This window comes from Brienomyrus brachyistius, chromosome 25 (assembly GCF_023856365.1).
Source record: "Brienomyrus brachyistius isolate T26 chromosome 25, BBRACH_0.4, whole genome shotgun sequence".
Classification (NCBI taxonomy): Eukaryota; Metazoa; Chordata; class Actinopteri; order Osteoglossiformes; family Mormyridae; genus Brienomyrus; species Brienomyrus brachyistius.
Window position 1 is genome coordinate 9,575,689 of NC_064557.1, and position 14,230 is coordinate 9,589,918.

General features: G+C 42.5%; 1 protein-coding gene across 1 annotated transcript in view; it reads right to left on the bottom strand.

Moving 5' to 3' along the window:
- Positions 1–7,024, bottom strand: part of glra3 (glycine receptor, alpha 3) — a 28,376-nt gene extending 21,352 nt beyond the window's left edge. Inside the window, exon 1 of the mRNA XM_048996659.1 lies at positions 6,578–7,024. Coding sequence (XP_048852616.1) covers positions 6,578–6,648 — 71 coding nt within the window. The 5' untranslated portion in view covers positions 6,649–7,024. The remainder of the gene's footprint in view (positions 1–6,577) is intronic.
- Positions 7,025–14,230: the final 7,206 nt, after the last annotated feature.

Genomic DNA, 14,230 nt, shown 5'->3' on the forward strand with positions numbered 1-14,230 from the left:
AAGGAACTCAGAAATTCCACAGCCGTCAAGGGCTGGAGTTCCCCATACCTGCAGTGGGCCACATCCCACTACACAAAGAGTATCTACTCCAGTTATAATGACTCCGTAAGCAGGGCTAATGCCATAAAACAGAACATAAAACCCCCACTTTAATCTCGGCACTTCTCATCCGAAACGGTTTTGTGTGATCATTGCTTATTGGCTTAGTCTGAGACAAAGGTTTCGCTCACATTTTTTATCAACGCCAGGAGATTGGTTTTAAATTTCCCTTTTTTTTACGGCAATAATTATCATGGGATTAATTAGAACCAAATCACCGAATAGGAAAAGATGGAATGACGATGCTCCTGTTAGCAAATCACCTGAGCCAAAGCTCTGCATGGCTGGATTTTAAGCAGGTATAAATTTCACATGTCAGAACAAACTTCTAGGACTGCTATTGATCCATCACACAGACATCTTTTATTCCATGGGCACATACCTTATCAAAGCCCCAATGAGAAATGGCTTTATTCTTCAGTGTTGAGATACATATGAAATTCAATTTTAAAAAATTATTTGGTGCAAGACAATCATTTTCGGCCAGATGTCAATAATCCCAGATTCATGCCCACTGCCAACTGAAAAAATCTGTGCCAAAAAGATGGCTAATTGATAATGAACTGTCCTCGATACACGGTGCTGGGTGAAGGGCGACACCGAAATGGTTAACTACTACAGAAAGTGTTCCATTGGCATCATTTTAGTTGCATTTGGCTAGCTGAAAGCCGTTTGTCGGCAATGATCGCAAAAAGCCAAAGCACGGGTACGAAATGGGCTAAAGTGACTCGCATAACATTTGAGTCTTATGGAAAAATACATTCATATTTTGAAAATTGTGTTTTATTATTATTATTAATATTACTCAAAATGATTGAAACGGCAGGTATAGCAGTGGCATGTTTTAGAGATGGCACCGAAATAATGGCGGTGCTGAACTGTCGCTGCTCTCTCTCTTTGTGACAATATTGGATATGACTGCCAGAGGCATGTTTGCTCTTGTAATGCTGGATGACAAATTCTGCACGCTGGGACAAGCTATTGTGCTGTTAGGGGAAGGCCTACATGGGCAGTGAATTGTATCAGTAACTACATTTATCCATCTGTCCTTTTTTCAGCAGTCGCTTATCTAATTAGATGCTAGGTGATTCTAAGCGTATCAGTCTGATATATTCATAAGGAAGTGACACTGCTTTCATGCCTCCTGGGTTGTGGGTACAATTCTGAATTTGGCTCTCTGTGAGTGGGGCTTCTATACTCTCTCTGTATTCATGCAGGGTTTCCTCAGGTTCCTCCCTGTAATCCAACAACAGGTTAACTGGTGTCTCTGAGTTTCCCATTGTGTGTGTCCTACAATGGGCTGGCCTCCAACGCAAGGCATCCCCTGCCCTGGGTTTTTTGGGATCGGCTGCTAACATGAATTTGGTTCCCATTTTAAAAAGAATGTGGTATTTCTGCTTTGAATATAGTAACTGTGATCTTCTTATGAAATGCCCTCCTTCTCTAGATACGGCGTAGCTTTAAGGAAAAAAAAAATTAAGCTGCTTACTTCAAAAAAAAAAAAAGCCTTTGGCTGAATCAATGAAAAATATCTCAAAGGCTCACTGAGGCATTCAGAAATGGTACCAATTACTGTTTGATAGAAGGGATACCCTAGCTGGTGACAGTACAGAGGAAAGAGAGACCATGAAAGATCCATATTTTATAGATTCTCTGTAAACATCTCAGTAGCAGCTATTCAACATCCTGTATTTCTGCTGTGTGCAAAAACGACAAAGCTAGAAAATTTCCCTTTAAAAATAAATCATAACACTTTTTTTGCTTGCTTTTTTAACTGGCGGACAGCAGCTGTGCAGGTCCTGCCAGCAGATCTGATGAAGAATGCAGAAGTAAATGCATGTTTACGAGTGACGAATCACAGCCATTGATGTCTTTTTATTCCTACATTTATTAAATTTATCCCTATACTAGATGTGATTTGCATTTAATAGCATTTACAGGCCATAAACACTACTTCTGTTTCTCAATACCCCAACACTATAAGTGAATATTTGCCTTGTACATAGAAAAAAAACAAGCAGAATAATCACAGAGAAAAATACAAAAATTGGAAACTTTTTTCCAAAAAAATAAGGAGCACCTGATGTAAAGCACAGTGTCCAAAAACCAGGACCTGGAATAACGAGAACAGACCACATGGCACTGTATCCTGGCTCTTATTTGATGCCTGGGGGATTGCTCTTATCCACAGCCCTGGTTTAATCTGAATACCTTCTGGTCCCCTGGGGCTCCTTTAGCTTTAATTTCGACCAAACAGTTATCACTTCTAATGGTTCTGAGTCTCCCATTCCCTTGGCTAAATGTAAACTGTCAGCCAGTTATTGGACAAACCATCAATGGAGCCATTCTGATGATGTCACCGCTTGGGGTTTCTGGTGCAGAGACAGCACTGGGTAACAATCGGGCCCTTCTTGAAAAGGCGGCAGGCTGCAATCCCAAGTTAAAGGAAAGCGTCGACGTGCCCTTTTGCCATTGTATCTCTTATATGGACGGCTCCTTATCTGAAGAGGCGAGGCATCCTGAAAACACGAACAGTGCCGTGATTGGGAACGAGGAAAAAAATGATGAGCAGGGCAACTTTGCTTGCCTCTTTACTCTCAAACTATAACAAATAAAATACTGGGACTAAACATAAATCTAATATCTAAATAACAAATGCTTTTATTTAGTATCAATGCATGGCCTTCTAATACACAGTAGAAAACAATGTTTAAAGGACCACAGTACAATTACCAAGGTTACTGAGACAGGAAATGAATGCATTTACTTAACCATTTTTACTGTTTGGTAGGGGTGTAAGATTTTTCCTCGGAGTGAAAAGCAGACTCGCGAAGGCGCTGCAAATCAGCTGCTGTAAGGATGTCGGCGTCTGACGAAATTACCATAGTAGATGCCCCAGACACTTTTAAATCTTTTGTGTGGCAGCATTTAGGCCACACGGCGGAAAATACAACCGGCGAAAGGGTGACAGGCAAAACAGGAACCATCTGTAAGCATTGTAGGAAAATAATGCCGTACACAGAGGCTAACGCTACTACTATGCTAAGCCATTTGCAGCACCATCATCGGTTTTTTACTTAAATCCACTGCACCGGTGAAGAAAACATTTTAAAAGTTTTATGTTTGTTATTTATATTGTTTTATACTGTTGCCTCACACCTCTGGTGGTTGGATGGATATTCATATTTTATGGTCAATCGATTAGTCAAATAGGAGAGAATCCTGTCATTTGAGTTTGTGGTGGAATATTTTATGGTGCTAGATATTTGTTCTGTTTTTTTACTGCATATGATGATGGTGATAATTTAAAACATTTCACCATCTGCACTATTTAGCATTTTTTGTCTTTCAAATTAATCAAATAAAAGGCTGCTTTCCAGTAATATATTTCCTCTTTGAAGCTTTCCTTAAAATATTGTTAAAATCTCGTGAACCCAATATCATGTCTCCTCTCGTCTTGTGGGCTGAGTATATCGTTACACCCCTACTGTCTAGTATAAATGTCTGGGAAAAAAGACCATTTAAATGTACTCATACGCTCGCCCGGGGGTTTTCAACCCTGGGGGGTCCACAGAAAAATTGCAGGGGATCTGCAAAATCGTTTAGTAAAATTTTAAAAAATTCATCACTGACGCTGTCATGCACTCTACACAATGTGCGTCATTACTCAGCAGCACTGTCCATGGAGAAGCCAAAGTAACAAGTAGCCTAATGTACTGTTATATGATTTCAGACCATAAACAGCAATTTACTATTCTGAATAAGATTGATTGAAATATGTCTCAGTCCTCTGGCTTCTGCTTTGAAACATGGGATCGCTATGATGTCAGGCTATTTTGGTATGCATAGTTGTTAGGTAATCGAAGTCCACACATTAGCTGTCACTTGGTAGAGCTTCACAGGCCACTCATTACATTTATTTACTTAGCAGACTCTCTATTCCAAGGAGACGTACCAGCAAGGCAGATAATACATCAACATGCAGCTGTCAAGCAGCAAACATAGCTACAGCTAGGTTTGGCTTCCAGTGACCTTCCAATGAGCTTGTTAGTTGAGTGCCATTCTTAGCTGCTGGTACAGCTTCACATACTAGCTGTTAGCTCATGGTAGAGCTCCATACATTAGCTTTGTCATCTTGCAAGTCGAGGACCAAACTTTGGCAGATGTCTCACAGCTGACTTTTAAAATCCTGTTCACAATTATTTGGACATTCATAAGACACATCTGGCCCTCAGTAAACAAGAGGTAGCCTGGGTCCAAGCAACCAGAGGAGATGAGACCAACCGATGCTGAAGGCGTCTTGGTCCCTCTATCTTGGTCCCTCCTCCTCTAGTTGCTTGGACCCACCTCCTGTATGATCTGATTGGTTATCTCTCTGAACCAATTATTTTTTCGCCCTCAGAACATTGTTTGTGTACGTAAGACTCCCATGAGCTTTTAGTAATCTCTCACCATGTCATATTTTGGAGCAAAGAAATGTCCAAAAAAAAGTATGCCTGTCAAGACATATAAGTTTGGTCAAAGCTCATAAAAATGCCTTTTACAGATGTGAGAGAAATGCTTGGCAGTCTTTGTGAATAAATCCCTTGTAGGAATTCTGTCATAACTGTGATGGCAAGGACCTTTCTGATGTCTGAGTAGGCTCATACAATTGCAGTTATTATAAAACATCCCAGGATGTTCTTTGTAGGATATATCAGCAACAGACAATATTGTGGAGTGTCTTTCCCTGTCCATGGCATGTTCCATAGATCAAATTCCTAAAAAGCACTTTAGCAAAAGGGGGACATTAAACCTTCAGTTCAGCTCCAATACAAAAATATCACAGTGATAAAAAGACAGACATCAAACAGGCAGATTTACTGTATGACACCTGCTTTTGAAATATTCTTGAAGCATCGCAATGTCCATAAAATGGCAAAAGGCATCAGTTACAATAAGCATAAGGCAGATCAACAAGGCTTCAGTTAGTGATTACAAACAGCCCTGTTGTAAACCCAGGACAGGATGATATATGACCATCAACAGGAAAGACAGCTACCTCCATAATATATAATCACTGGAAAACGCATCACACCTACCACTAAATTAAGCCATCTCTACATGATCCAGAGCGTGCATTTGTTTTCAAACATGACCCGGAGGAGGCTACTTGTAGGGGTGCAGGGGAATCCAACAAGAAAAAAGACACTAAACTTGCATCACCAATTTTTATTAATGCTGTTACACAGGAATGTGGGGGCCCTCGGGCTTACACTCGTACTGTGCCCAAAGCATGTAACTGGGACACAAATAAAGCAAATGTCAGTTCAGCAGAAGCATGAGTGAGACTGTCCTGAAAATGAATGTTTCAGACAAAAGACTTCAAAATGATGGATCACCACATCATCCATCAAGCACTAAAAACTGAGTCCATGTATTAAATGGACTTATCTAAGAAATGGTGCTGAATAATTACTGTTCACCTTTATCGTCGTAAGATTTTGTTGCATGCATCTGATTTAGGAAGAACGATTTTTTTTTATTCGCTATAATCCAAAGCGTGAGCCTTTAAGACACACTATGAAAACACAAAACTGATCATAAAAGAAAAATAAAAAATGATGAACCAACATTATAGCTAATAATTTTATAGGTTAGGAAGACTACTTGCTCGAACCAACACCACATCTGTAAATTATTAATGTTAATCTGTTAAATGTACTTTGCTTTACCGATCCTGCTGAATTATTTTTTACATTTGTTTGATTGTATTCACATGAAACACAACTGTTTTGTGTAGTATGTTAAATAACGAGCGTTAATGCAATCTACATATTAATGTTCTATTCATTTGCAAAATCTTTCTGGCGCCAATTATCATTTCATGTAAGAAATACTGTTGAAATGAATTATTAGACGCACCCAAGTTAGTATGAGGCGTCGAGACGATCCTTAAGATAAACATGTCCCTTTCACTGTGAACTTCTTACGTGGTGATTGCCAATGTCAAAGCACTCAGGGGGGCAGAAGCGACAGCTGGCGGGTTGCACCGAGCAGAGGGGCAGACACGCAGCGGCACCTGTTACGCTTCGGAGAGATGCGCCTGATCTCCGGGCAGTCAGAGCAGACCGAGACCGTCAGCGCGAGCATCTGCCGCGCGACCCGGACCCCCGCGCGACGTCACGCAGGCGGCTGGGCTCGCACTCCCAGTGCTGTGACGGATCATCGCGTGTAGTGAAATTACGGATCTCTTTCTGGATAATTTCGGGTCAGTGAAATTTGCACAAAAATGAAGTAATGGGCGAGTTCGTATTGGAAATTGCCACAGTCGTTCTCTTAGTTTATTGTTTAAATATAAGGAGTTGCAATGTTTCATTTTTATTTTATTTATTGTAAAAGCGAAGCAGAATACGACCATGATTGTCTGACAGTATGAAAACGAGACGTCGTACATGAAACTGTAAGCTAAACGATTAAAATGGTCATATTTACTTACCTCAGCAAACCCGCTATTTCCCATGCGAAGAATCCCCAGACAGCTACAAAATGCAGCCTTTTCCAACTCATCTCAAGACTTTAGTAGTGAAGAAGCATAGCCACCACAAAAAAGTCTGCTCTTTAACAACACTTCTGGATTTGTGACTTCAGAACCCAGGACAGCGCCACAACTGTTCTGCCCCCAGTCCAGTAAGAGGCGCTTCGGGTGACCGTGAAACCACAGCGGCGGGCATATTCCACACAGCCTAAGTGTTTCGGAAGTACGCGGGTAACGGCTAGGTAACAGCGGCGGTGGAATAACGCTCAAACAAGTAAGACGAAGGGGATGGCGACGAAGCGGCGCGGCGCAGCCCAGGCGCTTTTGCGCGCATCAGTTACCCCAGCGCGCTTAGCGGCGGCCACAGTCAGATTCCGCCCAGCAGCGCGCGCCAGACTGACATTGCGTGCCACCACTCGCTCTATAAATACCGCACGGGGCGCGCGAAGCGCTCGCGCTGTTGTCTCGCTGTCGTTTGAAACCACCGCGTGCTAAATAGTTACGAGTTTGTTTTATCCCAGGCAAAAAACGACGGCATAGTTAATGATTAATAATTAGACTTTAGCTTACATGTTGTGTTTGAATATTAAATAGAAAAATAGGATTTTGAAAATAAGGGTCACTGCAGAAATTTGAACTGGTTTCCGTTTGAAGTGACTTCTAGCTGGAGCGTCACTGTTACTGTTTTGCTTGATAAAGAGTACAATTCCAGAGCCTGCAGGAAAATGGGATTCAGATAATAAGAAAATGAATATGAGCTACCAAAAGCCCCGTACAATATCATCAGAACTGTTCAACGACAGGTGCTATGATTCGCAGACGGTGGGTGGGCTGATGGGAAGGATGGGATCCGAGCCCCCGAGTACAGCACAGCTCTGGCGAGTTGTGTTTGTGGGAGTCCTTGCAGCTCCCTTCATGCATCATGCCATTTTCTCAGGCGTGGATGTTTATGTAAAACAGTGTGTACCTGAGACATAAATTGGCCCACGCACAGTAACCTGAGTTCAGTGTCGATCCCAATAAAGGACTATTTCTCAATTGATGGGTCGTGACAGGACGTCCTAAATTCAAAGAGATGGTTTATCTGTATTATAGAAGATAAGATGGAAGAGAACATTATCAAATACAAAAGATGATATTTAGTGGCCTTTATTTGAATTAAAAGCAGCCGCTGGTTATTCCTATGCCATTGTTCAAACTGATTTGTGTTCTCTAATGATTACTGGCATACACTGTATATTGCTTGGACTTAAGGGGCGGGCTTGGTGGGAGGGAACGTGAAGAGTTCAGGGGGGAGGGGGACCAGTTTCTGACTCCCATTTTAAATCAGCTCCTCCAATTATAACAGCCCGTTCAGTCACGCGCTGTGAGAGCCCCAGTATCCTCCTCGTGTCCGGAATTGATTCTCTCCAGCTGTGATAGATTTACAGCTGGTGGAGACTTCATTCCCTCGGACAGACATGTTTTAAAGGTCCATATCAAACCCCGCCCCCACCATGTGAAGGGGGAGGGTCTGTCGCTTCACATTGAATGGACACTTCAATAAAATAAGTATAAGCTAAGTCAGAGCAAAATTCCATGCCACACACTCTCCATTATACATCACTGGGTTTTGGTGCCCTTGGTTTGCACATAGACTTATTAGCCTCTGTAGATAGTATCATTCATTTTTAAGAAACAACTTGTTTTCTTGTATAACACTATGGGGTGATTCATTGTTATCCCCAGTGCAAGGCCTTAATCTTGTCAGATCTTAAAATCTGAGGTCTGGCCTTGTGCACATCAAACAAACTTGAAACACCTCCTCCATACAACTTCTGCCTCTGGGAGGCACCTCCCCAAAAGTGGTGAAATCCTAAGCCAGTTCTGCTTCTGTCCTCTGTACCGGGAAGTGCGTGTCCGTGTTTTTGTAAAGACAAAAGGGATTCCCCACTTCACCGTGTTTGACAGGAGAGTCAGCCCTCACACAATAGCAGGGCCTTAGGAAATTATACATGTCAGACCACGGGTCCTGCGTTATCATTTCTACAGAAATAACAGTGGGTGTAAGTGCAGTGCACGCTACGGGCCTACAGACGGGATTAGATTTACAGTAAGTGTCATGCTGAAAGGTGAATGCCCCAGTTTAGTGGTGTCTCGTAATTAATCTCCCCTTGTGCTCTGCATACTAAAGAGCAGTTTATTAGGGGACGTCACAGCTACAGCCGGATGGAGTGGACGAGGTCAGAGCTCTTTATCAGTAGAACGTCTCAGCCTGCATGGTGAAGCCCCCAGCTGCCCCTGCTGGATTCTGACAGCATGGGGGCATCATGGTCCAAGGAGGCCCCAGATCAGCTGATAACCAAGGTGATGTTCAAAATCGTCGACTCCAGTTTTTGGTAAAAAGATAGCTGCCTGACTATCTCTGATATTCTTTCACGGGTCATGAGCAGCCAAATTAAGGTGTCTCTCTTCCATCTTTCCTGCCGCGAATGTCGTACTGGAGGGAACGCGTGTCTTTTCCCATGCGTGTGTGTGTGACAGATCCGCCACTTCCGCGTGTAATCGCTTGGGACAGCTTCTGCGAGAGCCCTTGAAAACTCCGCCGGCGCTTGCAGCATGGGCTTCACGGCTGCAGCTCCTTATTCTCGCGCGTCTTTCTGTGAAAAGGCCGAAAATTGAATTTGTTCCCCGCAGCACAAAGGCACGACACCTCCGGCACTTTTCAGGCTAGACTCTAGTCCAAGCAGATGTCATTTTTCTTCTCCTGCACATATTCGTGCAACGTTTATTGGTCTATTTTGGACAATCCTATTTTCATCTGGTCCAGTTTGCTGCCGTTCAATGAATTTGTCTGGGGCACCGGCTTCCCTGTCTAATGCGTCCGCTGTGGATACAGCCAAGCTGAAGGCCTCACTAGGAGATGGAAACCTTGCCTGGATTACAGAGATGGCTGATCACATACACACACGAGTCAAGTCATGTCAAAGGGCTTTATTGTCATGCCATCCATATACGGAGGGGGGGTTCCCAATGCAGGCAGGTCCAGGGTCAAGAACGAGATCCATTCCCTTTAGGGGTGTACTGTACTCACGCAAGGTGCCCAAGCACGTTTGACTCTAAGAGTCCAGTTCGTTAGACTAGTGTGACTGCAAAACTGTGCTCTGGCCTAGACCATTAAGTGCAATGTGGGTACAGACCAGCAGGGGGGAGGGGGGGCAATCGTGCTCAGGCACGATACAGGGCAACCGGGCCAAAGCAGTCAGAGAAATAACAATACAATATATAATATTCATAATTATTATACAGTAATAATAAAAGTAACTACATACAGTAGAGTATTGTATTATACCTTTAGCAAAAGTATCACCGAAGTCATGAAAAGTTTTCAGAAATGTCACAATGTAGTGCGTGTGTTCGTTACGACGGACCATTCTGTTTAACTTGAATTTTTAATATAATAGATTTTATGGCAGCCCGCTCATAAGCACAGTCTTAACCCAGGGAGTGCCTGTGCTAAAAGTGCAAAACACAGGAAAGTGTGACACAGGGGGCTTGGGGTTTATATGGAAAACACAAGGGTTTATTTACATAGTGCAATGTAGAATAAGTAATACAGCAGCAGCATAATGGACTGGGGAAAACACACACACGTTTCCCTTTAAAGGAGCACCCATATTTTCCCAATATAGTCATGTGAACTCATGCCATAAAGCAGACAAGTCCAATCCTTTGTGTACCCCTGCGTCAGCCCGTCGATAATAATATCAAGGACAGCGCTGTTCACTCTGACTACACACACTCACATGCGTGATCCACCATTATCCATGCTTACCAAAGCATTCAGACTCACATTTGGATGCCTTCTTCTCGCGAGCCCACGTCACCTGCAGGCCTCGCCCCCCCGCCCGCTGTGTGAGATTACTCCACGGCTCCAGTTGAGAGATGGTGCCGTCTGTCGGTACACGCAGCCTTTTGCGGCCCGCAAATCTCAGCTGTGAACATCTCGGCTGACTTTAGGCTCTGTTGACACACAAAACATTTTCAGTCCCTCGAGATCTTCCCGTCCCGCTTGCCAGATGGCATCAGACATACCTAAACCACAGCCTGAACTCGAATGCATTTATTACGTGCGATACTGTCACTGCCTGGCTTTCCATCTGACACGGCATTCTCTGCTCTGGGGTTGCGTCATGTGGCACAGCATAGCACAGCATAGCACAACACAGCACTGCATAGCACTGAATCCACCAATTCATAAAATCTCTCTGAACGAATAACAGTTGTCACATGACAAGAAGCACAGTTTTGAGGTGCAGGCAGATTATGTAGATAAAGCGTTCTGCCAACAACTCCTGGTCAACAGCATTGGGACAAATATAGCCCTATAAACAGCTGTGTCTTGGCTATTACACGTTTCAGTGTATCAGAGAACATCGATAAGGTCCATCAGAGGATGGACTGGTCGCCATGCATGGCTAACAATGGACACGCCATCTCTCATGCTCCTCCACATGCGTGACTGTGCCTGGGGATCACCATGCAAACCAGTGAGTACATGCTGCTGGCCTGATTTGTAAACAGTCGCCATTCTGGACGTCTGTCACACATTCAATCTTAGGGCTTCCTGTCACTAAAACAACCTTCACGGGTTCCAGCCTGAATAGCCTTAGTAGCCTGCGTGCGTTACGGGGATGAGTAAGGCGCATCCTGATAGGAGAGATTAAGCTTGCTGACAGCGTCTGTCACTGCTGAATCTGCTTTACCGGTAGTTACATAATGTGGAAAATATGTGTTTGTGCAGTTTAATAATAGGGCTATTCACAGTCTGAGATTCTACTCATGCAGCCTAAATGTAGGGTACTCTGAAACAGCAGGAAACAGAGCGCAGAATCATTGGTTACTAAGTATTTTAAGACTATGTAGTGAACTTCAGTTGGAGAATCTTAGTACGGGATGCAATTTAAAAAGGCAAATACAAGCAAGAACTTGCACTGTAAACTGTAATCAATATTTGTTAAAAGTAACAAATTACAGCATTTACTGCTGCTGCTCTTAATGATAAACCGTCGAAGAAAACCAACCAAAGTGAAAAGAACCGTTTAAATAGTAAACAGACCCGATATCGCTTCACGGCTGTCAGTGTTGCTGCAGCCAGCGGTGTCTTATTGACTACATCTGCACGGAATCAGGCCAATCTGAAGGTTCAAGCTAGGCCACTTGATTTAGCTCTGTTTGATTGGCTGTTACCTAGGCAACGGTAATAAACCACCACTTCAATATAAGGACTTTGGATGGCTTTCATGTTATTTACAGTTGGAGATTGCAGGATTCTGGATTTCGGTTTTGCGCACATATCATCTGTTTGCTTTCGCCTTATCAGGCAAAGTGAGAACATCAAGCTATGATTTTTATTGGAAGGCGTTTGTTTACTTTTTTGTTCTTTAATTAATTATTTAAGGGATCTAACCCAGAGAAAACTCAGAAAGGTTTTCAAAAGTGTCGGCTGTAAAGTAATTAGAACAAAGCTGTAGCAGATTAATGTTTAAAAGTTTTATGGAAACGTCTGGACAGTTTCCAGCACCGAAATGGCGAATCTGTTATGCAGAATAATTAATGGCTGCAATTTTTGTTGTGAAATGTTTTATTTAGAAACACATTAGTCAAATTGAGACTTATGAATGTTACAATGTCGCCATGGCAATTTCCAGCATGCATTCGGGCAGGGTGATTGAGAAAATCCATTTTAAGTATGTAAATAAAAAAAACACACAAGTCGCGATGTGTCGCGGTGGAAGCTGCATGCGGTGTTGGTTTAGTCTGCTTGTTTATCTGGCTGTGCTGTCAAACAGAAGAGACTTACAGGGAGCCGAGCACTTAGTCAGAGGAAGCCAGGCGAGTACTGAACTGCTCCTCGGGGAGGAGGGGGGGGGGGAGCAGCCCATCATTTGACCCGGAGCCTTTGACCTTTTCCGTCTCCCGGCAACCTACGCAGACCACATTCCATAATGTAGTCAGATCCGAGTAGCGGTCACTCGTCCGAAGCCAGAATCCATCCTAACGCCTGACTTGTTACACTAACACTGGCAGTTTTCAGGGGCTTCCTGAAGAAGGGGGAAATTTTACGGGCCGTGATATTTTTCAAATTAATTTGTGTTTTGATCTACAACATAATTATACCAACCGAAAACATAGTCCACATAGTTACTTCAATTTCTTATTTATAAAAAAAAATGAACTGTTATTTATAAACCTTCTCCCTGAATTTATACACTTGCTGGAAGAGAGAGCTTCACCATAGAGTTCATTTAGTGCATTTTTTGAAAGTATTTCATTTTTAAAACCGTTCTTCGTATTTTGTTGGGATGAACACACAAAATGAAGGTTTCACAGCTGGGATCTCGCTCCTGTTGTTGTTCAAGTTCATGTACGGCACACAGGCTGTGAGGCTCTGAGCAAAATGGACATGAATAAAACATGAAATGCATCTTCTGCGTTTAACGGTAAAGGGCCTGATAAACCACCTGACACGTTTTGCGGTCAGGCACAGGGACTGTCATTCCTTGATTGAGACTCCAGTTGGAAAAGATTTATTATTAACGTCACCATCGCAGGCACGGATACCAAACCACATCAAAGTGCTCACAGACTTACTGTGAGATTAAGAGATGATCTCCATCACAACAATCTAAATAAAATGAAACTCAAAAGGGGAGGTGTTTTTTTTGCTCAGTGCTAATGAACATTAGTCAGATTCAGGGGGTATATAACCAGGTAGCATGACAGATGTAACACGTAAGCCAAGTGCGAATCTTTGCTGATAAATTTTTTGCAAATCAAAGTGATTTTTAGCACACTGTTGCTGGAGCATCGTATGAGGGCCTAGGAATGCGCTGCGCTGAGCGTATGTGTGAAATATTTTAATCGGATCTTTTTTAACATTTTACCGTAAAGCTATAAATGAATGCCCTTGCCGCTAGAGTTTTTTGCCGAATGTTGGTTGGGAGGTGTTATTTCCAGTGTTTGAGTATTCACGTTATATGGGTTTGTTGGTAAGGAATACAAAGAAATACATAGATACTGACATATATATATATATATATATATATATATATATATATATATATATATTTACTTTGCATATTCCTACATGCAGTCGTTTTACGTTCATTCCCATGACCACCTACTGCCCAGACTCAAATATACTGTTTGACAAAAGAACTTCACCTTAAAGTCTAAACTGTACACAGTAAATTCCAAATTCCACATGATAGATTCCAAATTCAACATGGCAAATTATAACTTACTGTATTATCCTTGCTATCAGCCCTGGCAAGGCAGACAATAAGGGTTGTAAATGAGGCGTTTCATTATTTACTTGTAGACTGTGATTAGCGTATGCATCAGGGTTCTAACATCGCACTGATTTCCATATGCTCATATATTTGCTCATCTCCGCCCCTGAATATCCGCAGCGTTTAAATATTGAGAGATTACTCACTCTCATTTACACTGCAACATATGCAGGGCTTAATTTAGAGTGTAAATAATTTCAGGTGGAAAAATCAAACCAGACAGAACCCCTTGTGGGGAATGAAAAGAGGAAGTACTTTTAAGTTAGTTAAAAATTTCAGC